Source organism: Emydura macquarii, unplaced genomic scaffold (genome assembly GCF_026122565.2).
Source record: "Emydura macquarii macquarii isolate MOO-44397 ecotype Brisbane River unplaced genomic scaffold, CSIRO-AGI_Emac_v2 contig_312, whole genome shotgun sequence".
NCBI classification, from domain to species: domain Eukaryota; kingdom Metazoa; phylum Chordata; order Testudines; family Chelidae; genus Emydura; species Emydura macquarii.
In genome coordinates, this window is record NW_027130449.1 from 5,560,255 (window position 1) to 5,586,163 (window position 25,909).

The following is a 25,909-nucleotide window of genomic DNA, read 5'->3' on the forward strand; positions in this document are numbered from 1 at the left end:
CAAGCGTGATTAGAGCTATAAAGTGGAAGTCTATTTTATTGAACATGAGTGTCACAGTGTGGAATGGCCCTTTAAGGGAATTGGGTTTAGTCTTGTCTGAGATTAATCAGCTGCTTCCCAGATGATGGGTATGAAGCCAAAGAAAAAGGTGAATGAGGATCAGGTGACCTTCAGGCTGAGTCAGATTAAAGGGCCAGCAAGCCGATTGGTTAGAGAGCAACACGTGCAGGAAATAAGTAGGTAGTTGGTTGTCGAAGGCTATGGTTTAAGAGACAGACCAGCTTTATGTGTTTGATTTACATTGGACTGTGTTGAGACATAAACCCATTTCTGAGGAAAGGGAGTGAAATGATGGGACTGTGGGGTGCTCTCTTTGAGGTACTGGCTGACTTGCTTATAGCCAGGCAAATAAGGGTACACTAGGGCCTCCTATAAAATAAGGGTGTAGATGGCACAGAGTTGAATGACTCTTCCTTTGAGAGTGGAGTCGCTGGGCCATAGACACTGAACTCCTGTGAGAGATGTGTACTTGCATGTTTGGGGGGAGGAGAAATCTGATGGTGTTTATAGCAAATATATTATTTGTGAGTAGTCACTCTTCCACATTAGCCACTATCCTTCTCAGCTGCTTATCACGGGCCCAGGACAGGAACAGTGGGGCGGGGGAAGGAGGGTGCTGTAGGATTGGATTTAAAGCTAGTGGAAGAGCTTGGTGGATGTCCAGATCTAGAATAGCAGGGGATGCTGCTGCACTGCATTGGCAGAGCTAGGTGACGTTACTCATACCTCTCTTCTGAATTAGTGATACGGGTGTTGGGCTAAGAGCCAGGAGCTGTGGGCTGTATTCCTGGCTCTGCTATTGTGTCAGTTTTGGTTGGTGCTGCTGTAACACAAATACTCTCTCCTCCATTTCAGAAGCCCTAAATCCACCCACTTTTGATAACATTTAAAAAAAAGAACCTCAAACAAAGATATAAAGTTTGCTCTTTGAAAAGAAAATGAGATGGCAGCTCTGCTGGTTATTCCAAAGTAACCCTGCTCTAGTATTGTATGTGTTAAGGAATAAAACCCAATACACTGAGATGGACGGACTGTGATACAGCATAACCCAACCAGCAGGCTGAGTCAATGCACACTGCAGGGCAGGTGAAGACAAACGGTATAATTATCCCAGTTCCCATTGCTGTTTGTGTGTTAGCAATGCTTCTGCAGATCAGGGGGCTGAACTACTGTATTCATGCACCTCCCCTTCTCTGTGTTTAAATAGCACCTGGGAAAATGTAGTAACAGAAGCTATAACTTTCCTTTATTTCTACTGGCTTTTGTTTGATTGCTTGGTATTTTTAGTTTATTTTTATTAGTGAATATTTATTGTGGGTAGTTCTGAATTTTTCCCGTGGCGCTGTTCACGCAGATGGTGATTTCTGCAAACCTGGGGCTGTGCAAAGAGATGGCGCCCCATGCGTTCCAAAGTGTGCAAGCCAAGGGGGTGTGTTTGTGCATGTAGGACAGGGTTGTTTGCATACAAAGGTATATGTGCAATTTTGGAGAGTGGGTTGTGAAACCCATCAGTGTCTATTCTAAAGAGAACCTCTGCCACTCAGTGGAGAGGAGGAAATAGCATTTGGGAGGAATAATACGAATACATTTGATATTTGCAAACCTTAATTGGAGTCCTCTACAGAGAATCCATGCTGAGTTTCCTCTGTGCCCCATGCACGCAGGGACGGGACTTAGAGAGTCAATGATGTGTGGATACCCATCGCACTGAAATGTACGCTAAAACTCATATGGATCACTCAATGTCAGTACCTGGATTTAAGGAGCGCCCAATAACCTAGGATGAAATATTGCAATGGCTCTTTCTGGGAGCCTATGGCCACAATTCAGCATAGGGCAGTGCCTGCATGTTGTATGTTAAACTCACTACAATGCTTGACCCTACTTTCTCAAGCTTCTCTTCTACTCTGCATCAAATCAGTTTTCCTCAAAGTTCAGCTCTCGGGGTGGGGAGGGGCAGTTGCTTTCAGCCCATCTCTAGTATAAAGAGCAAGGCTATATTTTTTCAGTACTACCCTCTGATTTTGGGTGCTTCATATTTGGGTGCCTGGTTTGGCATGGTTTTCTAAGAGCTGGGCAGCTACTACTTATGTCAAACTCAATGGGAGTTGAGGGTGCTCAGCACCTCTAAAAACCAGGCTCACAACAAAGGCACAGGGAATCACAAGCCGCTTCTGAAAATTTGGCTCTAAATCAAGATGTTCACGTTGTAACAACAGTTGCTGGAGCTGGCCTGCTTGCTGGCATTATCAGCAGTAGGGCCAAGGACTCAATGGGCCATAGACCCTGATCTCCTCTCATCTTCTAGCTCAGGACTGAGGGGCATTAGCACTGGGCAGAATATGGGGAAGCTTTCATCGCAACTGCCTATGCTGCACCAGCTCTGGGGGGACAGGACTTGCCCCCCAGTGGCTGTCACTCTACATCTTTTCTTAATACTGACCTCACTCAGAAACGGTTACCAGAACAAGAAGCAATCAAACTCTCTCAACCTTAGTTCAGGCAGGGACTGTCTTTTTGTTCTGTGTTTTGTACAGCACCTAGTGCGGTGAGGTCCTGGTCCATGAGTGTGTCCCACAAATAATAAACAATATTCATAACTAATGTCACCTTCACATTTTTTTAGGTTGGATTCACCGGACCCATGGACATGCCAATTCTTTTGTCTGGGTAGCCTGAGTTTTCATCATCTTCTGCACAAGATCCCATCTGCCAGGTACAAATGACTCTCTTATAGCATATATGCTGATTTAAAGGCATGGAAATCAGTTGTTTATGCAATACATTTAAAAACCAGTTGTTTATGCAATGTATATTTTAGTTTAAATATTGATGTATTATAGTGAGGTTTGTGAGGGTGACTTCAGCTGACCTCATAAAATCAGCATTTAGGTAGCCCTATTCGATCCAGATTTCAAAACTCTTACAGAGAGACTTTCAAACTGGGAGAAGGGTTTCAATCTTAATATATCTGGAATATCTGTATATATCCTAGTTTTTGCTTACCTTTTGTTGTCTGAATTATCGGAAGTAGTGTGTGAAATCCTTTGTAATTCCTAGAATGTATTCCCCGGAATGAAAAATCCCCATTCATTACGCCTCTTCACCTTTTATTACCCATTTTTCATCCAGCTGTGGGGGCTAAGTGGGAGCAGAGCATAGCTGCATCTTCACCCTCTCCAGTTCGAGCACTGATTCAGATTCCAGTGGAACCTGACTACATAGCACTAGTTCAAATCCAGATCCTGCAGTTTACATTTCTGAAGAAACTTTAAAGATATCACCAATCTTTTTTTGTACAAGGGCCGGAAGCATCTGCCATCCTCAAGAAATTCTGATTATCAGGCAAAGAAAATAGTATTTCCTCACAGGTGAAAAGTCCTGGGATCTCAGAGACTATTTTCACTTTTTGTTTCATAAGCATTTCTATACATAGTCAATCTCTCTCAGGGCCGAAATTTCCCTGAACATCCTATATGGTCTCTTTGTAAATGTTTTATTTTTTGCCACGCATTGGTATTTAAAATACATAGAGCGCCTCGTTAAGAGCCAAACTGTGATACCCTTACCCCATCAGTATGCCCACTAACTTTCTTGGGACTTTCAGCATAAAGGGGATCTGTGACTGGGACTCTTAAGGTGCTACCACAATGCAATAATAAGGAAGAAAGAGAACTGATAAAGGGAAGAATAAAAGACAGAGAGAAAACAGGTGGGGGGTGAAGGAGTGAGAGAAATAGAAGTAAATAAAAAGTGAAAGGGAACTGATAAAATCTAAATGAATCCTAGGTTTTGGGGGTAGGGTCCTAATTACTCAATGCAACGTGCTTGCCATTCAATTCCTTCCGAAACACCCTAAACTGACAATGAAGTGCTGCTCAATAGGCAGGAGAAGTCTGCATTTCATTCACCGAATGTTCTGATAGCAACTGCTAATTATTCCAATGTTGTTCCCCTCCTCCCCCCTCTGGAATTATTTGAAACAGACTATTTGTGAATCTCCCATTAACTTATATATTGGTATCCTACTGAAAATTCAATAGGATCCAATTTAAATTGCTTTTGCCTTCCCCTGGCATCTCCCCTCTCCATTTTGCTGATGATACAGCTGCACGGAGGGGAAGAAAGGATAGAGCATCTTGTGCAACGTAAACAACAACGTCCAGCTGAAATAGGGAGAGAAAAATTACTTCCTTGTACTACTGTGCTCTTGACAAGAGCTGTGGCTTTCCCTCCGTCTACTGCATTCAGTTTTCTCCTGACTTCAGTGGGCAGGTTACAGAACTAATCTCCAACGCACTTTGAGCCTGCTGTATAATACCACAAGCCATTAAAGACTTGGGGGTGGGGAGACAGGAGAGAGGGAAAAGGGACATGCCGAGAATGCAATTAGCTTGGGACAGTAGAATCATGGGGGGGAAGCAAAAACTCATATGCATAGTTCCAAAAGCACTGGAATTTTTTTTTTCCCAAATGAATTTGTTGCCTCCTGTTGCCTCCGTTCTTCTCCTGATTCCCATTCAGAAGCTGGAAGATGTGAATTAAAAAATCTATAGAGGCACTACAAGCCCTTGAACTACATCTTCAGCACAGAAAGTGCTTTGTAATATTTTTTTTCCTCTGCCTCTCCACAAAGCTCAAAGAATCCTGTATCTGGAAACTACTAAAGATTTTCTGATAATTAGAAAACAGGCCACATTCAGACCAGGTGTAAAAGCTGGTACAGCCCCTGTAGATTAGTTGTTGGGGGGAGGGATGTTTGGGTTTTTGTTTTTGTTTGTTTTAAATCTCCACTTTTCTGGCATCAGAGTAAACAAATTCTCAATGCCCTCCTAAGGATTTCACTCCCAGTACTGTGTAATCTTGGCCCCATAACAACTAGCTGATCACAGTAAAACTGGCAGGCTCTTCGCTCCCAATCTCACCTCCCAAGAGAGGTCAGTATCTGAATCCTAGGCTCTGCCTGACCAAGAACCAACACCTAAACACCTATTTTTATGTCCTTTGGAGATGGGATGACTAAAAAATATGTAGCAATTGTATGGGTGTTTAAGACTTCAAAGATACTTATACTGCACACCAGGGCCACTTGGAACTTCCTTGCAATAGTAGGGCTAGAACTTGGATTGGCACAGACCCCTGTCACCTGAGCTAAAAGAGTCTCTCTTTAAGCAGTATAAAGCCTATGACACACAGGTCAGCATCTTCTGATTCCCTTCAGTAGAGGGCAGCGACACATCTATGGGAGAGGGAGAATGTGTATAGATGCTCACATACACAATAGCCAGTTTAATTGTAATATAAATATTCATTACAAAAGTGAGATGTACATTTAGGTTCCACTGACACCCAGACACAGCCCCAAATTGCATTATTTAGATAAATCCAAATTTCTCAATATCTGGTCTTACACTTTTTAAATGCCCCAATGTCTCATATGGGGACGGAAGTGTTGGTCTTTCCATGGCGTCTATACCATCTGGGTACAGAAACTGTACCAGATCTTCTCTTCTCTCTGGATTTTATGCTAGCGGCCATAAAGGAGTAGGATTTTATGTTGTGATTTTATCCTTTTGTGGGGTTTTTTTTTCCTATAATCTTTCCCAATCTAAGGGAACAATAGCTGAATGGGAGACCTCCAAGGATCTCTTATAGCCGGTGTATTGATGTATTAGCATGGGGCACTCTTCCCTCTGAGGGTTGAACCTATTTTCTCAGCATAAGGTCAGGGTTGCGGTGCTGGTGCCGTATTTTGGATGAAATGTAGATTAAGTTGTCACTCATGTAGAGCTGACCAAATATTGGGATTTCTGTCCTGCAGAGATTTTAATATGTCAAAATGTGTTTTCATCCCAATTTGGAATAAAAAATTAAAATAGAAAAGCTTTATTGAGGAATGAAAAAGTCCAGAAAAATTTGATTTGGAAATGTCTAAACACTAATGTAACATTCCTGCTCCAAAATGCTTCTTGATGGGTCAATGGTAATTTTTGTTTGCTTGAGTTGCCCCATTCCTTTATGGGAGACGGCAGCAGCTCCGCCACAGGAAGAGACAGTGATGTATCATGGGAGATGCAGTCTGGCTGAGGAGCAGGGCCCGTACGGGAGAATGGGGGAATGAGGGAGCTGGGACTACAACTCCTGTGAAGCACACAGTAGTTCTTGCAGACTCAGACTGTCAACCTGAAATGAAACATTTTGCTTCAATTTTTCCTGATGGGGAAAATTCTACCAAAATCTCTCTCTCTTCCCCAAGGAAAACTTCAGTTGGATGAAACCTCATTTTTGGATGGGGGAAAATGATTGGCATGAAATGTTTTGACCAGCCTTATGCTGTGACATCTTGCATCAGAGCAGTGTTAGCCACAGGAACCGTCCACAGGTCCCGCTCGGACCAATACATTCTGGTGAGCTATTTCCCACTGTGGTTTGGAATGGAGGGGTAGTCTTCTTTGCTTCCTGCCCTAAGCCATTGCTCAGTGTTGCTGTTAAGTTGTTGCTATCTGCGCCAGAGGTGGCTGCATTTTGGTGATGGTGCAGTGTGATCCTTGTGTTCAGGATGTATTTCATTTGGGAGGAAAGGCACTATGCAAATCATCTACTAAAATAGACTACCAGCTGTGAAGTCATCAACATCAATGGAACTACACTAATTAACCCCAGCTGAGAATCTGATTCCATTGACTTTAGTAGTGCTGATTTACACCATCTGGGGATCTGGTCTGTTGTTAGTGCTGGTGCCTTTTGAAATCCAGTTTCTAAGGATTAAAGAATCAATAATATTACAAAACCGCTCTGGAGGCATGTGGGATGATAACTCGCCACTTTCCTAGCGCTGTTCAGGGCAGTTCCTCAGCAGGTGTGCCTCGAACTATGGCAGTCCTCGCCACTTGAAGCGCTGGCTCCTCATTTATATGGCTCAAAGTGCTTTACGTAGGAGGGCAAGTATTATCATTTCTCCTTCCAGATAGGGAAACTGAGGCAAGTGGTCTATTTGGCCATGCATACTAGGAAGCTGGTAATAAACGTAGGGGGATGAACCTTTCTTTCCTTCTCCTTACTTTTGATCACCATTTTCTCCAAGGGCTATGAGACGACACGTGCTGTGATCCCTAGAAAGGAGTAGAAACATACAGGGAGAAAGATGTGCCTGGCACATCTCCCCACCGACTGGTGGATGGTGCGCAGGGCAGTAAACATTGCTCCATCCCCTCAGCCCTTTCGTCTGCAGATTCCTTGGCCGTGGGCCAGATCCTAGCTCACACGTCCACTCCCTGTGGGACTGTTGCATTATTGTAATCCCAAAGTAAATATGCATCTAATCAACTCAAAAGCATGAAACAGAAGCAGTGAACAACAATAGAGAATTCTGTTGGGATTAACTCTCAAAATTAACCATCCCTTCAACATCCCACCCTGCAGGGCAAGACAGGCAGCCAGACAGAAAGGTCGGTGGCGATCCCTGCCCTTACCTCTATACTGATGCTGAAAGATTGGATCCTAGGTCCCAGCACTCCTGCACTTTAGAGCTGGAATTAAGCATCTTTACAGACAATGGACAAAACTAAGGGCCTTCTGGAGTCAAGGGAGCTGCAGGCTCTCAGGAGCTGCTCAGCATCTTGCCAGAGCAAGCTCTAGAGACATGGCACCAGCGATGTCCATAGCAAAACTCCTGTGGACATTAGTGGGGCCAAGACATCACCCTTGGATCCAAACTTTGGGAGAGTTCAGCTCTGAGTGCTCTACAAATACTCCCTTGTGAACCTCTTATCCCATCCTGGGTGGCAGGTTGGGAAGTATTATCATCCCTATTCCACCTATGGGAAGGATGGAGACAACATGCAAGTGAAATTCCTTCCACCCCACGGGTTAGCCCTAGGGCTGGCCAGAAAACAATTCTGTTTTGCAAGAAATTTTTGAGGTTTCAAAACATGTTTTTCAGTTTGATGTATAATGAAACTGAGACCTCCCAAGAAATTGAGAGAGAGACAGAAACCAACCATCTTCACCTCCAATCCCACCCCCAGATTAGCTAAGAGCGGTTAGGACATTCATCTGGGAAGTGGGAAGCCAGGTTCAAGTCCCCAAACTACATAATTTGGAGATAGGACAACATCAATTGCTGACACCCATGCTCTAACCACCAGCCTATTGGCTATTCTGTTGTGCACATGTTTTGGTTTCTCTCATACCCTTTCTTGTCCCCCCTTCGCCCCCACCCCAGCAATGGGGAGGGATCTCTGGTTTTGACTAGAAATTCCATCCTAGACCTGGAAAACCTTCTCCATGGTATTTTTATTGTCAAAATGGAAACACTTCTATGAAACATTTTGGTTTTGATGAAAGAAGCATTTTTTGACAATTTTTTTTTTGTTTAAAAAAATAAATAAATAAATGCAATCCAGTCAGCGCAACACTCCTACACCTCTTAAGGTCATCAAAATAGAACTTAAGTGGGACTACGAGGCACATAGACCTCATGGGGAAGCGCTGCCAGAGAAGTTAGGGGCAGCCAACCCAACATCACACGAGGAAGTGAGTCTCCGAGCCATGTTTAGAACCCAGCTCCCAGTATTGTGCTCCAAGCACTCAGTCATGTCTCCCGCTTCTTCTGAGTAAGTAAAGGAGAAGAAGCCTTGCCAGCTCCCATTCTGTGTGCCTCTGTTCCAGCCTCCAGTGCCTCAAAGATCATCCTGTCCCTGAACGCTTGATTCATCATCAGTTAAATTTTAATGGAATACAGTGATGTGTTCAGTGCTGGAGCTGCTAGTTGCTGGGTTTTTTTTCTGTTTTTTCTCTGTCTCTGAAGCATTCCTTACAGTGCATTCCACTGGGGCTTCTTCTTAGGAGAGCCTGCAGTCCAGGCCTGCATGCATAATGCATTGCGGAGTTGTGTATTAAGCGAGTGCGTGCGCGCACACAGCCGTTCCAGGAAGTTATAGATCAATAACCAGAGCAAGGGTGCTGACCTGGTGTCCTTTAATACACGGCATGATTGTGTTTAATGTGGTTGGCTCTAATCACTGTAAACAGAAGTGATTTTGCTGACTTTGATCTGGGAAAGCAATAACCAAAGAGGGAGACAAGATTAAGCAAACTCTCAAAAAATCAGACAGGTTGGAAAGGGTTGGGGGAGAACCAGGAGCTTTGGAGCAGATGATCTTTCTTGGAATTAAGGGCAAATGAAATGACAGCCGCAGTTCCATCTCTCATGTTCCTTCACATCCCCTCATTAGTTTTCCCTTCTCCCCTACCACTAGATGCTCTTTTGTACCAGCCATTGCATTTACATGCAACATTGGATGTCCTGTAAGGAACAAACCAACTGCTGTATAAATAACACGCATGAAGAGCTGGGACTAGAACCCTGGTTGTTCTGATCCAAAACGCAGGCCTTGGTCATGTGAACTAAAGGAGGACTCTGTAGCTAGTACTAGTACTTGGTCCTTTATCCTCTCTGTGGGGCAGCCACAAGCGAGCAGCATCATAGTCATAACCCAAAACCTAGTATATTATTGGTCTGGTTTTGAAAGGCTGAAGCTCCTGTAGACGTCCGCTGGTGCTCTCTGTGATCAGCATCTCTTAAAAACCAGGCTCCGTAGACTAGATTTTTAAGAATTCAGCACCCACAATCAGGATTGGATTTTCAAAAGAACGCGGCTCCCAGGAGAGCTCCCATTGGGATAATCATAGAAACATAAGGCTGGAAGGGACCTCAAGAGGTCATCTAGTTCAGCCCCCTGTGCTGAGGCAGGTTTCAGGATGAAACATTAGGTATAATTATGGCCAGATCTTTCAGAAGACCCAGTAAACAGCTTCCTTTTGAAGAAAAGAGCAGAGGATTGGCTCCTTGATCCAGGCCTTCTAAGGCCAGCATTCTATGAACTGCCCATCATGGCCCAAATGCCAGTGGCTTGTGATGGGACCAGGAAGCTGCAGCTGATGTGAGTATCTCTGTGCTAGCACCAAAATGGGTCTAAGATGCCTCTTGGATTGGGCTTTGGCGTGCCCAGAGGTATGTGGAATTGGGGAAGTGTAGGGGGTTTGCCTTAGCCCATTGGAGAGATGAGGCCCTTTGCAAAATGCAGGTTTGGATCTGGGTTCAGATTCCAACTCCCCTCTTCAAAAAGCTCAGGGGTGTTTGGATGTAGAGCTCTAAAGATTGAGTATGGGGTTTATGAGCCCATGGGTAATTACTCGTAGGGCTAGCCCGTGCTGGAGTGTGCAGTTCCAGGGCTTCACTGCTTTGGTATCCAGGATGGCTTGATTAAAGCTAGACTGGGTATGTCTCCTCAAGCTGCAGTCACACCCCATGATGGCAGTGTCGACATACCCTTCGTTCTGGACTGAAAACTGCCCGGGCTTCCTGGGGGATGGATCAGCAACGTTCACAGAACAGTGACTTTCAATAAGTCTTGGAACACTAGGGAAGTTCAGGAGGACTGGAACAAAGCGAATGTTGTGCCACTAGTTAAAAAGGCTAAACGGGGTGACCCGGGTAATTACAGGCCTGTCAGTCTGACATCGCTCCCGGGCAAGATAATGGAGCGGGTGATTTGGGACTCAGTTTATAAAGAATTAAAGGAGGATAATATAATTAATGCCAATCAAAATGGTTTTATGGAACATAGATACTGTCAAACTAACTTGATATCTTTTTTTTTATGAGATTACAATTTGGATGATAAAGGTAATATAATTAGACTTCTGTAAGGTGTTTGACTTAGTACCACAGGACATTTTGATTAAAAATCTAGAAGGTTATAAAATTAACATGACACAAATTAAATGGACTAAAAGCTGGCTAACTGATAAGTCTCAAAATGCAATTGTAAATGGGGAATCATCAAGCAGGTGTATTTTTAATGGAACCCGCAGGTATCTGTTGGTGGCCTTATGCTATTTGACATTTTTATCAATGACCTGGAAGAAAACATAAAATCATCACTGACAAAGTTAGCAGATGACACACACATTAGGGGAGTGGTAAATAATGAAGAGGACAGGTCACTGATACAAGAGCGAGCTGAATCGCTTGGTAAACTGGGTACATGCAAACAAGGTGTGGTTTTTAATATGGTTAAATGTAAATGCATACATCTAGGAACAAAGAACGTAGCCATACTTATAGATAGGAGGATTGTATCCTGGGAAGCAGAGACTGGCGAAGATTTGGGGGGTGGATAATCAGCTGAACATGAGATCCCAGTGCAACGCTTTGGTCGAAAGAGCTAATGTGCTCATGGGATGCATAAAAAGAGGAATCTAAAGCAGGATTAAAGAGGTTATTTTTCCTCTATCTGCACTGGTCTGACTGCTGCTGGGCTACTGTGTCCAGGTCTGATGTCCACAATTCTAGAAGGACGTTGCTAAATAGGAGGGGGTTCAGAAAAAAGCCATGGGAATGATTAAATTATTAGAAAACCTGCATTATAGTGAGAGACTCAAGAAGTTCAGACTATTTAGCTAAACAAAGAGAAGGTTAAGGGGTAACTTGATGGGGAAAAAATATTTAACAAGGGGCCTTTCAATCTATCAAGAGAGGTCTAACATGATCCAATGGCTGGAAGTTGAAGCTAGACAAACTCAGACTGGACAAAAGGCGTACCTTTTTAACAGTGAGAGTAATTAATCATTGGGATAATTTGCCAAGAGTCAAGGTGAATTCTCCATCACTGACCATTTTTAAATCAAGAGTTGATGTTTTTCTAAAAGATCTGCTCTAGGAATTATTTTGGGGCAGTTCTCTGGCTTGTGGCATACAGGAGGTCAGACTTAGATGATCACAATGGTCCCTTCTGGCCTTGGAATCTGTGAAACCTATGCATTTTTCTGAGCCCGGTGCCGAGATCAGTCAGAATTTCACACACTGGTTCTGAGCAGCCCATAGTCCAGCCCTTGCCCAATCCTGGCATGATACCAGGGGTTGCCTGCCTCCCATGTGTCTGTAGCGTGAGAAGTGCTCACAGTCTCTTCATCAGAGTGCCTGAGCGCATCATTCCATCATGCAGCACCTCGAGAGCAGCTGCTGCGTTCAGTTGGTACCCACAGGACGGTGCAGGCTCCGTGGCTGCGAGCATGCCTTGGCAGTGATGTATTTACTACAATTACCAGCGCTCTTCCCAAAGGAGGAAAAAAAATAGATGAATAATATGTTTTGAAGGAGTCATGGTGTGAAGGCAAGAGAAGCTTGAGCCTGAACTTATGAATAACTTATAGGCTTCCTCCCTTCATGCAGTCCCTCCATTTGGGCTTATCTTCCATATTTGTAAGAAGTGTAATTAAAAGAACAAAAGCCAGCATCCATGTACAGTGTGCTTGGCCGTGTGTACCCATGTGCCTTTGTCAACGTGTCCTGATATGCGCATGCTTTTGGTGTATGCAATCGTGCATATATTTGTACCTACATTTCCATGTTTGTGTGCAGGAGTGCATGCATTCACAGGTATGCATGCGTTTGTGCATGTATGTGTGTTTGTGTATGTGTGTGCATACGTGTTTGGGTGGCAGTGTGTATTGCATTCAGCTGCCTGACTTAGGTATTTATCTGGCCTGCATTACTATAGTGTCTGAGCAACTCAGTCTTTATCCTCACAACACCCCTGTGAGGTAAGGCTGTGCTCCAATCCCTAACTCCCAGTTGGGAAACTAAATGACTCACTCGCCATCACAAGGATGTGTGTTAAAGGGCAGCGTGAGCCAGATCTTCAAAAGAACTCAGTGCCCAGCTGTTTCCCTGGTTCTCAGCAGAGACGAGGGTGGCGAATCTCAATGGGAACTGCTGGGAGCTCAACCCTTTTGTTAATCTGGCCATACAGCACAGTGGATATCTCTCTGGTGCCTGTGGTTCTCTCCACACCCTCAGCTGGGTGCGCTGAGCCCTTTGGTCTCACTTATGATTTCATCCCTACGTGTGCTGCTGATCTGTCTGCCTGCTCTTTTCCTTCTATCTTGCCTAGCTGTGGTTGAAACTTGGGAATTTCCAACATTCTGGGAAACTTGTTTTCGTTTCAATTAAGAAAGAGAGAAAGAAAAAGCATTTTTTGCGTCATTTGAGATGTTCTGATCAGATCTCAATGTTTCATTGCAATTTTGAGTTTTTATTATATATTACAACATAAAACAAATTGGGAAACAAGCAATTGTTTGGAAATGACACATCTAAACATTCCGTTCCAAGAAGGAAGTTTTTGACCTCATCGAAATGCTTTGTTTCAACTATTTTTCTAAAGAAAATGGCAGTTGAAGTTGACTTGTTCCAGCAGGAAGCTTAAGTTTCAGCAAAATGGCATTCGCCAATGGAAAAAAGGCTCCCCTGGAAATCTTTTGACCAGCTCTGATTTTGTGTCTTCCAATCATGTAGTGTGGTGGGGTCTCCATGGCGCAGAGAGAGAGAGGACTGGGAGTCCTAACTTATCACACTGAACCACAATGAAGAGTAGGATAAACTAGCCTTCTCCCCACTCCTAGCCTGTTTCTCACTCCCACCTCCTCCCAAGAGCTAGCACCTGAATAGGACTTCACACGAAGCAGGATGCTGCTGCCTGCCCATTACTCCTGCAATGAGAAGATGCAAGTCACTGTTAGCAGCAGCAGCGTAGACTTGAAAGCCAGGCAGCAGTTCCCAAAACACTGGTTTGGAACTCAAGAGATACGGGTTTAATTCTTGGCTCTTCCACGGATTCTCTAAGTATGTCTATACTGCATTGGAAACCTGGGTCTGTGGTACCTGGCTTTGTGGACTCGGTGTTTCCAAGCCTGCATTTGAACATCCGCACTGCAAAATGACAGGGTTTGGACCCAACTCACAAAGGGTCCTGAGTGCTTGCTGACTCATATCAGACAGATCTGTGTGTGGATGGAAGTGGGGTTTGGGATCAAACCTGAGTCAGAGCCCAGGCTTAGTGTGCACTGTAGACATATCCTAACCCTCGCTAAGCCTCTGTTTCACCATCTGTAAATTGGAGATAACTCTTTTCCCCCCACCCTTTGTCTGACTTGTCTATACTGATTGTAACCTGTTCTGGGAGGGGCTTTCGCATATGTGTGCAAAGCACTGAGCACAATAGGGCCTTGATCTTTGCTCGGGCCCACAAGTGCTACTGTAGTAATCCTCACTCTGGTACTAGCAGCTGCGGTGCTTCAGCCCAGATTGCTGTCCTGGGGAGAGAGAGAGGCAGTGATAGGGCAGCTCCAGCAGGAGAGGGGGTTCAGGATCTGCCCTAAGGGGGTAGATTGGGGGAGGGGAGGAAATCCTGTGAGGAAGAGGAGGGAAGGAGAAGAATCTCAATGCTGAGCTAGCGGCTGAACTGGAGCTGGGGTAGGAGGTGAGGTGATAAAAGAAGAACAGGTGAATAAAAGTAGGGCACTGGGAAGTGAGGAGGAGGAAAGAAGGAAAACAAGAAAAGTTTCAGGTCAGGAGAAGCAGAAAAAACAGACGTGGGTAAGTGAACAGACACTATTAGAGAAGGGAAATAAAATCTACAGATGGAGCAGAGAAAGTATCAAGCGAAAAAACCGAAAGGAAATCGAGTTGCTGAAAAAGGGAATTGATCAAAAAGTCATGTTAGATGAAAACAGCCTGAAAATTGTAAACAAGAAGCCCACCCACAAAGGACCTGAATTATATGAATGGAGAAAGTAGCTGAACAGCCCTTGACAGAATACAGTTCAAAGGTACTTAATGGACAAGTGAGGGCCCAGTAGGTGAAGAAACCCCACTTGTGGATAAACTTGGTGAAAAGAGGTACAGACACCGGAGAATAGCCAATCTAAGGAGTACTTCAAGCCAATGAGAAGCAAAGAACAGGACAGCCGGAGAGGAGCTGGACTTAGAACCAAGGAGAGGAAAAACTGATTCTTCTCTGACATGACACAGTGTGTTAAGTAATCTCTTTTATTCTTGTTAATAACAGTGCGTTGGGTGCTCACTGTACAGAGTAAGGAAGAGTAGCATGTACTAGCTCGCAAAAGTAATGAGCTGGTAACCTATATTTTATTATGATAAATAGTCAATATTTAGTAATGTTCTATATTATTTATGCTTCTGGTACAATTTTGGGGCTTTCCTTTAAAAGTTCTAAAAATGTAAAATGATCCCTTTTTGTCTTTGCTTCTCTCTGCCTTCCTTCACAGCTAGCCTAGCCTAGCCTTGCCTAGCAGAGTCATTACATTACCACAATACAAAAAGTAATTATATACACACATCTACGTGGAGGTGGTCAACAATTTTCCATCAGGAAGATATGTCATTGGAAAATATCGTTTTGTCAAAATCAAAGATTTCTGTGGACCTGTACCGATTTTGGATGAAATTTCATTTAAAAAAAAAAAAAAAGAAGAAACTAAACATTTCAATAGGGTTAAAATGTTTGATAATGCTTGAGATTTTTTGAAACAGAACCTTTTGATGTTTTCTTTTGAAACAACTTTTCATTTGAAGTTTATTTTTACTTCATATTAAAAATATTTAAAAAAAAAAAAAAAAAAGTAGAAATCAAAATGTGGTTTGTTTGTTTTGTTTTTTTTTCAATTGACCCAAACTGAATTTTTCCCCCTGAAAACTTTGGCTCATAGGAAATTTCAAAATTCAACATTTCATTCTGGTTCAGAACCAAAACAAATTTTGAAACCGTGGCATGTCCTGAACAATGGAAATTCTGCTTTCCGTACAACTGTGTGTGTGTGGGGTGTGTGTGTATTTATCTCTCTTTAATAATACATAGTGTGTATTGTACTTGGAACAAACTCCTTCTCTCCCATGCCTCCATATCTCCTGGATGCAGCCCCCTTGTCTAGGGGTGCATATCAGCGCAACACGTAGATATGTAGGGAGTATAACAGATATTAGGCATTTATTGCAAGGCGTTCTGTTGAACATCACCTGCTGTTCAGCATGAAAAGTTGATGTTCCACAAAGCCATAAGACGAAGGCTCCGTGAGAGCTGTTCTGGTGTGTCGGATAAGTATACATGCTTAGAACAAGTACTGTGTGAATTAATAATGCATAGCCCAAATCTTTAAGAAGAGCAGCTACTGCATAGGGCTCTGTTAACTGTTCGTTTTTCTTTGGCAAATACACAACGTTGTTTTGGTTTTTAGGGCATATAATGCAGGTAATTAAGTGGAATAATCCAATCGACCGTTCCAAGCCATTCCAGTATATTAGTTGCCTATGCGAGCAGGGGCGAATCCAGAGGCGCTCTTAGGGTGGTATCAATTCCAAGTTAATAACTTACTTATGTGCTGAGGGCGTAGTAGAAAAACAAAAAGAGAGAGGATGTAAGAAGATAATACTAATTATACCCAGCCCTCGCATAGCTATCCAAAGATTACGCCTTGCAAAGAAGGTCACAGTAGCATCCTTTCCCTTTGATAGATGGGGAAACTGAAGCACAAGAAGGTACGAATGATTTTGATGGACTAAGTCTTACAAGGTACCGACTGCCCTTGAGTCTCAGCAAAACCAATGAGGACTGCCGGCGCTCCCCAGCTCCCGGGAGCACTCAGCCACTTGAAGGATGAATCGCTGAAGTCCTTTCTGGTAGCTAGCACCAGAGAGCTAATCTACATAAACTGCAGTTTTGATCATATCTAAACACACATGAAACATTTGCAGATCAATAACACTGTGAAAACAGAGCACGTCTAGTGTGTTCTCTGGCCCATTCCAGCAGAGTGGCTAAGGACTGATTGAGCTCCAGTGACTGACTTTTTACCTCAATAGATGGTCCATCCGGCCTTTGGTGAGACACATTGGCAAAACAGTGTATAGGGGGAAGCTTGTATTGGCACTGGTTATGATCTGCCTAGGGGATTTAAGTTTCCACGGCTGCCTGTCAATCCATCATCTTTCACCAGTGTTAAATTTATTTAAAATTTAAGAAACAAACACACACTTTTCCCCCCGGTTATCCCTCAGCTGTCAGCACAGTGCAGGGATTCAACTGTGAAATGTCCCTTCTCTTGGATGTGTATGATAGCTCTAACCTTTGCCCTGTAAATTCTTCTTCCCTGAGTAGAGAATCTCTGATGGGTGCCTACGAGCCAGGGGACCCAGTTCTGGGTAGTAGTTGTGGAGGGGTAGGGGGAAGTGGAAAGAACAGTCAATTCTGCTTTGTTACCCTGGTGTCAATCAGGAGTTGATGTCAAAGGAGTTACACCAGTGTAAGACAGCTGTGAGACCAGCATGGGGCCCAGTATCTCCTTCAGGAGTGACTGTGAGAACAGAGAAGCTGTATAGAGTTACTTCAGTCTCTGTCTGGGTACAGATGCAGCCATTGTGCTGGGGTAAGGAGGACATGCCCCTGCCATCACCAATGTTTTAGTCACCTGTTGATGGCTCCCATGGTATGCCAGCGGGACTCAAGCATTTGCATTCTAGTGTCCCTCTGAGTTTGTCTTATATGGTTGCTGAAGTGTTCAGTGATTGCTCAGCACTTAAGCGCCTTGCAAGAGCTCTGCTCTAATCAGCGTCTTGTTCCAATTGGCTGTGCATATCAACAAGAGCTTCACCATTCCCCACAGTGCCTCCCTGTCTGGGAAGCTCAGCCCTTAAAGCCCCAGCTACTAATACCACATATGTAGTTCTGAGACTGAAATGAGCTGGAAGGCAAAGAGATTCAGCTACAAGAAGCCCTTTTTGGTTATTCATGTGCTGAAGTCTGGCTGCAAAAACCTTCTGGCATGTCAACCCTCTATTTCCAATCCCAGAGTGTAGGCTCTCTCTCCTTTGGTTTAGCTGAGCAGTCAAAATGGGCCTGATTCCCCATTTCCATGCACTTTGCCTATTCATTTATATTAGCACAAAGTGCATGTAAAATGCTATCAAATCCCAGTGGCAACATTTCACACGCATTGGGGCAGTAAATGACTGCATAAGATGCAGGTCAGGAGAGAATCAAGCCGAGTGTGATATATATCAGGCATTGTGCCTAGAACACCAAGAATGAATTGGCATTTAAATAAAATTGGTGGCGGTGGCATTTTGAAAGAGCTTTTCAGTATAGTGTGGTTCTGCTCAGAAATTCTCTACGGCTGTGCAACACATTGCCTGGGAAGTGTGAATGCTTCAGAACCTGTGAATTTTGTGGGGTTTTTTTCTTTCAATTTTGCAAAACTGATCCAACTCCATGAAAAAAAAATGTAAATTTTCTTTTCATTTCTTTCTTGCAAGTACAACTAGTTGTGAGTAAAAGTTCAAAACTACGTTCATGAGATTCTGAAATATTCCTTTCCTTCTTAATGCACAATCCACTATTTCAAGCAACTCCCCTTCTCTCCTCCCCACAAAAACCCATACAAAATAAACAAAAACGACATCCAACATAAAACTTTAGGGGTTGTGAAATATCCTGGAACAGGAGCAAAACTGCAAATATTTTGTCAGCAAATTTAGTGGGGGGAAATAAGAATATTTGCTGATTTCACCCAGCTCTAATCAGAAAAGTTATGTGAAAATGGTCTAATGTTAATTGCTTAGAATCCAGTTCCTTATCTGGAATACATTGGCATAGATCCATTTGCCTTCAATACAGTTACCACTGACAATCTGGCTCCTTCTCTCATGCTTGTATGTGATCAAGTCATATGTGCTTTGTTTACTGACCAAACAAGTGTGTTATGGTCAGCTCTGCCAACGTGACTTCAGAAGAGGGAGCTGGGTTCTGTTGTGCCCCACATTTCCTCTGCAGAACTGTTGGCCCAGATCTAATTCTAAGAATCTCTATAGGTGGTGGTGGTGGTGGAAGAGAGAGTGAGAGAAACACAGCTGGATTGTCTGAGAGTTTGCAGCCAAATCGCCTTTTGAATTGCAAAGCGAACAGCTCAGATCTGGAAGTCTCTGAGGGAGAATAAATATGAAACCCCAAGATGTTATTTTTCTATGTTTGTTTTGCATCACCTCTTTGGTGATTATAATGCTGTTTAATGGACTCTGAGTCTCCCCAAGTGATATAATGAGATATTCTGGCCACTAATGAAAATAGTGAGCATTCATTAAGAAATAATATTATTTGTTTGTATTGCTTAGGAGCTCCTGTTACGGACCAAGACCCACTTGTACAAACACAGAACAAAAAGATGGCCCCTGCAATTCTGAAAGTACTACAGGACTCTTTCAATAGGAAATTTCTATGCCTCCTTCAAAGATAATTGTTAAAGTATTGCTGCTCTCCATTACACTCTGTGTAAAGCTCGAGAAAGCATGGCCCAGTGGAAACACAGGATTGGGAATCAGGTAACCTGCATGCTTTTCCCAGTTTGGCAACTGACTTGCTTTCTAACTTTTTGGCCAAGGATCTTCATTTCTGTTTCCCACCTTTTCTTAGTCTTGTCTATTTAGATTATAAGCTCTATAGGGAGAAACTGTCCATTACTCTGTGTATATACAGCACCTAGCACAAAGGGGCCCTAATCACAGTAGGGGGCTTTAGGTGTTACTCTAATACAAATAAAAAGAATAAATCCAGTGTCACTCCATTCACATCAGTTGAGTCTATCTGAGCCTCATCAGTGTTGTATCGGAGTACCCCTAGGTTTACCCCAGTGTAATTGAGATCAGCATCTGGCCCTCTAAGGCTGACTAAATCCTAAAGGCAGACTGGATTTCAGTAGCGTGGGTTGCCTCAGCTACCACCCAGGGCTTGAGATTTGCTGAACATGCTGCACAGTGTGTGAGAGCACCTGCGGTACAGCAGCCTGAGTGCAGAGCAATGGTTTCTGTGAAGTCCTCGGTGTTAGTCCTGTGAAGTTATCTGTATTCTGGCTCCTCTAGGAGTCCTCCCCGGCCCCGAGACACACTCAGAAAAGGCCCTTCTTCTGTCCCATCACGTCTGCCAGTCTTTGGGCACTCCCACGTAGCAATAAAAAGCCCACGGCACTGAATCTCAGAGCCTGGGTCAATTGATTCGGGCTCGCAAAGCTCCGGCTGCGGGACTGAAAATTGTTCTCTAGACGTTTGGGTTTGGGCTGGATCCTGGGCTCTGAGACCCTCCCCCCTCTTTGGGTTTCAGAGCCTGGGCTCCCCCCAGAGCCCAAATATCTACACCACAATTTTGAGCCCAGCGAGCCTGAGTCAGCAGAGCTGGGCCAGCCACGGCAGTGCGCCTGGCTCTTTTCTCACAGCAGAAATCCACCCTGTGATGTCCCATAGAACCTGTGTGCCAGCACCTCCCATGATGCTCTTGAAATTTGGCTGCAGCAGGGCACGGCAAGGAGTGTGGTGCAGGCATTATCTTTGGGCCGGAGCAGAGGAGGGTGGTCGGGTATGTCACTCCTCCCTGCTTGGAATATGCTGCATCAAACCCCAACACAGAGAGGAAAATGATCTATTTCTCAAGCACCAAGAACATGCTCTGGTGTGTACTGGATGTGAGTGACAAGACTGTGTCTGCTCCAAGGGGACTGCAGTCTAAGAGCTTGTCTACATAGGGAGATGGACCCACACAGCTATAGTGGAATATGTTGTTCTGCTTGAACTATGCTAGAATAACTCCCCTTGTGGACACTGTATTCACGAGGAATTATTCCACTTGTGGAATAAATGCCAGCCTTGAGGCATACATTCCAGGATAGTGTCTATTCCTGAATATTGTCTGTCTGGCGAGTTACCCTGGGCTTGGGAAGCTCTTCCATATGTAAGGGGAAGGTAAGAGACCGCAGATTATGCACCGAGGAAATGAAGGAGCATTGAGGCTGGTCTCATTGGAAGAGCAAAGGAGGTGGTATGGAGAAGGGGGGAAACAGGAGAAACAAGATCTGGGGCTGTGCAGGACCTCCAAGAGAAGGAAAAGAAGGTTGGCATCATTATTGAGGGCCAGGAGGAGCCAGTGGAAGAACTGGAGGAGGGAAGTGACATAATCTGCTCTGGGAAGGGGAGAGAGAATCTGAAAGTGACTCAGTGCTTGTCAGTTCCAGGGAGACAGGTGCCCTCCTGACTACACTCACAGCACAGCTGGCACTACTTGGCATGATTACTGGTAGCCTCAGCAGAGAAGCCAGGGATCAAAGGGGACATGGGGGCTCTTAGCCCTAGAGTGGGCAGGGAGATCACTCCAAGGTGGAGTTTGGACGTGTTGGCAGGGCCACGAGGAGGAGAAGCTTGTGCTGCTGAAGCTGCACCAGTTCTGGGGCAAATGGAGATGACAACTCAGTGACCTGGGCTCTAGACCCTGCACCCTCTACTTGTTGTTATTTCAGTAGCATCTTGAGGCCTCAACTGAGATCAGAGCCCCATTGTGCCAGGCGCTGTACGTACACACGGCAACTGAGATCAGAACTCCATTGTCCCAGGTGCTGCATGTACATGGCTATTAATAGATGGTTCCTGCCCTGAAGAGCTTTGCTTAACTCAGGGTATGTGTTCACCGAAAAAAAAATGTTCTTAACTCAGGTTGGCTAAGTGGGTTTAGACCACTAGTGCAGACCTAGGGTTTATTTACACTGCAATAAAAGACCCCAGTAGAGCCGCCCCTCACCCAGACTCTCAGGGCTGGGGCTGTGGGGCTAAGAATTGCAGGGCAGAGATTTGGGCTCTGGCTGAACCCTGGGGAGGCCTCATGAGGGGGGAGGGGTCTCAGACCCTGGCCTCCAGCCCAAGCCGGAATGTCTACACTGCAATTTTTAGCCCCCTGGCTCAATCCCCAGTCAATGGCCCACGTTTCTGAGACTCAAGTGTTGTGGGGTTTTCCTGCAGTGCGCACTCCCCCCTCCAGCAATTTGGCTTTTAACTGGGGTAAAGAGATGGTGTTTCACCCCCAGGCTCCCCAGTAGGCTGGTGACTGTAGCTGCTAAAGGGAGTTTCAAGCCGAGTCTGCACAGCATTTGTAACCAGAGTTTCCCGAGTCAGGGCCCCGACTAACCCCACTGTATACAATGGGAATAAGGCAGGAAGCAGCCGCAGGTGGCTCTTTTCTAAGCACCCAGCGCTGGGGGCGGGTGTCGGGTGGGGCCTCCTGGGGGAAGGCGAAGAGGGGCCGATGGATGACATTCGCCTGGGCTTTGAAAGTTTCCCGGAGCAGGCTCAGAGCTCTTTCAGGTGCCCGAGGAGCGGCCGCCAGCCGCCTGCTTCCCCACCGCCCCGCGGGCACGGCCGACGTGGGAAGCGGGCAGCTCAGGGCCCCGAAGTCTAGGGCTGGGGGGCGGGGGGCGTGTGGCTGCCTCTCGGCGGGCACCTGTCTCTTTAACCAGCCGGGCCCGATCCCGCGGGCTGCGCGCTGCCAATCCTGGCCGGGAACCAATGGCTGCGCGGCGGAGGAGGGCTGGCCGCGGCCGGGCTGCGGAACGTGTCTGCTGCCCCAGTGCGAGGGGCAGAGCGCGGCGGAGCCAGGAGCGGCGGCGGGGGGACGCTGGATTTACCGCTCTCCTTCTCCCACAGCCCGGGCAGCGGCCGGAGCCCAGCCCAGCCCAGCAGAGCCCGGCGCGGGGCAGACATGCGGCGCTCTCTGCCGTGGGCGATCCTCGCCGCGCTGGCTGCGCTCTTCCTCTTCCAAGGTAGGGCGGCGGCGCAGCGCGGAGCGGGGATTGAAATCGCCGGCGTTGGGCAGCGGGGCTGCTCCGGGCGCGGGGCCGGGGCCAGCGGGACGCGCACACGGGTGGGGCCGGCTGCGCCCCGGGTCGGGACGGACACACGCCGTCCTGCTGTCCTGTCCCCGGCTGAGCCGTTGCGGGGCGGGGGGGAGAGGAAACTTTGGGGCTCGCTTTCCCAACTTGCAGACAGACAGACAGACAGACAGGCGGGGGCCGGGGGGGGGGGGGGGGGGGTGTCGGCTGGCCGGGGGCGGCTGGTGGAGTCGATGCGCGGCAGCTGCGGACAGATGTTCGCCTGGCTCGGGGGGGGGGGCGTGGGAACCTTTGTGGAAGCGGCGGGGTCGGGCCGGGCGGCAAAGTTCCCCGGGCGTTTCTGCATCTCGCGGCGGGCCGGGGGGTCCCGGGAGACGCTCCCAGCCCCGGGCGCTGCGCCGTCGCGGGGCTGGCTCGGGGAAGGGAGCCGGCGGCTGCGGGGCCGCAGCGCTGCTTCTCCGCGGGGCGTCTGATTAAGAAGGACCGTCGCCTGCAGCCCCCCCCCCCACCGTCCAACCCCCCCCGCCGAGCACAGCGAAGTAACCCCCGCCCCCCGGGCTCTGCCGCTGCGCTTTGTGCGCGGAACCACCGCATCCTCTGGAGCCGCTCAACTTTCTTCCACTCCGGAAGATGCACCCGATTGCGAGCGCCTGGCGTGGGGCCGGGGATGGGGGGCAAGGGGGGCAGGCGGAGGAGAGAGCAAGAGACGATCGCCTGTTTCCCGTGTGTGCGCGCGTGTCTCTGGTTCCACTCGCAAGGTCATCCCGCAAACTTGATTAAATACTTGGCCGCTAATCCGCTCTGCCCCCCCAGCTGAGCTCCGCGGAGTTGATGAAGTATTAATGCAGTCCCCTCTGGGGAGAGCGGGCCCCCTGGGCTTGGCAGAGCCGGCGAGCGGCCTGGATTCCAGCCAGCCGGGGACTCTTACGTAACCGCCCAGCCTGGGGCGAATGGGGGCAAAGCCGGGGCTTGCCTCTTAGAGAGGAAGCGGGCTGGATTTTGCAGGGGAAAACGGACCCATCTGCTTCCCGCTGCGCCGCTCTGGGCAGCCAGGGCCGTTCGCCTTCGATTCCTTGCAGCCGGGAGGGAGCTGCCTTCTTCAGGTGCCATAAACCTGCCACGTTGCAGCATGGGGGTCTGCCTGTCCGCCCCTCCCCCCCAGGGCAGGGCTGTCTGCAGGGGCTCATTCCAGAAAAAGTGTGTGTGGTGGGGGGGACAAAGCTGAGTCAGCCAGTATAGACCCTTAATGACAAAGGAAAGGCCAGACGGGGTTGGATCAATGGTCCTTCTAGCCCATTAGCCTGTCTTCCAGCAGTGCCCAGTGTCAGGTGCTTCAGAGGGAGTGAACAGAACAGGCCATCATGGAGTGATCCATCCCTTGTTGTCCACTCCCAGCTTCCGGCAAAAATATGTGATTCTATTATACCCTGCAAAGTCTTGCCCCAGGGCAAATGACACCCCAGCTTATTGGTTACAAGGGATCCCTCCCCTCCCCAGTCTGCCTGCACTGGCTTGGAATCGGGCCTTTTACAGCTCCGAGGTACCAGGAAGGGTTCTGAGTAGCGGGCACAGTGAGGTCTGTAGCTCTGGGGCCCGGTGCATGGAGGTAGTTTTGAGTGTGCTGTCAGTCTCCAGTCCGAAGGGCTGGGTCTGCAGCTGGTGTAAATCCGTGTTGCTCTATGGATTTCGTTGTGCATTCATGCCAGCGGGGGTGTGTGGCCCTAGATGTTTACAAAGGCAGCAGCAATCTCCTGTCTGTCTGCTCCCTTCCCTGGAGAGCAAGGCTTGCCTGCATTTTGACACACCAAAGGCCCTGCTGGCAACTTGGCACAAGCCAGATTTGTGCAAGAAACCAATACCATGGTGCAACCAAAGGAGGCGCTCAGCTTTGCATCTCCTTGGGCAGACAAACAGCTGCCGCAAACAGTCTGAGTTCACCAGGCACCAAAGCTCCAACTCACAGTGGATCACCTCTTCCCTCACCTGACAGTTCCAGGACATGTCTGGCTGTGGGACTGTTTTCCATATGTCGCTCCGTGGATTTCTCTGTTCATGCCATTGACAGCTTTAGTGTAGTAAGAGGAAGCTGATGCCCTTTCCCCAGTTTCCTCCTCCTCTGGCAGTGATGGACGTCGCTTGGTCTGTAAGTCAACTTTGAAATCGGATATAAAAATGGCTGTCTTTAACCTCCAGTCCCAGAGCAAGTGCAAGTGGGGATACATCAGTGTTGTGAGGCTATTTGGTTTTTTTTTTTAAGGAAAAGGAAATGTCAGTCTGCCAGCAATCTCTGATCAAACTTCCACCCCTCCTGGGCAGCCTTGGTCTGGTACGGGAAGATCCACCCCTATTGCATTGCTCCACGGGGCTACTTAAAATGCAGTCCACATTCCAAGGCATTTTTCTCCTCCTCTCTCTCTTTAAGCTTGCTTCTTCTGCCGGGGCTCCTACTTCCTGCCTTTTTCTGCTTCTTGAAAAGGTGTCTAGTGCCCACAGCAGGTTGGTAACTCTCCCCTTGCCGCCCTCCCGTCCCCCGCTTCCAAGCTTTGTGTAGGAGAGAATTTCCTTGGTATCAGTGCTGATTAAAGAAGAAGAGATGGGGAGGAGGGGGGGGGGGGGAAGGGAGATGATTAGCTCCCTAGGGCCCTGGCCTCTTCCAAGAGCTGAGGTTGATTGGTAAGAGATTCTGATTTTTCATGGAGTCAATGGAAAGCAGAAGGAGCTGTCCCTTCAGCACACACCACCCTACTCTTGAGTTAGACCCAGACTTCTCCCCCATTTCTCTTTCTAGCAATTGGATCATTTCCTATTAGGGGGATTTGTTCCTGTTAATGCTTTCTGATCAATTTTGTTTGGCTTCTGCCGTTTGTTCCTATTCCTGGAATCTCATTTGCTGCATCTGGTACTCTCTGCCTTTCCAGTGCATACAGGTGGCTGCATTCAGATCACCCCCAAATGTTCCCACCCTAATCGCCAAACACCTGCCATTAAGCATCTCTGGCATCAGCAGAATTCCAAACCAGGTTCTTTCTCTGGTGTGATCAAGTGGCAGCAAATTAGCTCAGCCTTCCAGGGGGAAGGAAAAGCAATAGCTTGAATCCTGCATCCTTTCGTCAGGGCCCTTTCTGTGCTGAGTTTGGTGCTCTACAACCGGAGGGGTGTATGGACCACAGTTGCAAAAGTGACTTATCTGGCACAGCTGAGCCATGGAAATGATTGGTGGAGAGGTTAGTTGCATCATGTAGGGCAGAGACCCAGGAAATGTCTGAATGGCACATTTAAAAATTGAAAT

At 46.8% G+C, this 25,909-nt stretch overlaps 1 protein-coding gene across 1 annotated transcript in view; it reads left to right on the forward strand.

Annotated features, from left to right (window-relative positions):
- The first annotated feature begins 279 nt into the window (after positions 1–279).
- NTM (neurotrimin) overlaps positions 280–25,909 on the forward strand; it is a 631,724-nt gene continuing 606,094 nt past the window's right edge. Inside the window, exons 1-4 of the mRNA XM_067564047.1 lie at positions 280–378; positions 2,687–2,776; positions 19,091–19,297; positions 22,436–22,551. Coding sequence (XP_067420148.1) covers positions 19,194–19,297; positions 22,436–22,551 — 220 coding nt within the window. The 5' untranslated portion in view covers positions 280–378; positions 2,687–2,776; positions 19,091–19,193. The remainder of the gene's footprint in view (positions 379–2,686; positions 2,777–19,090; positions 19,298–22,435; positions 22,552–25,909) is intronic.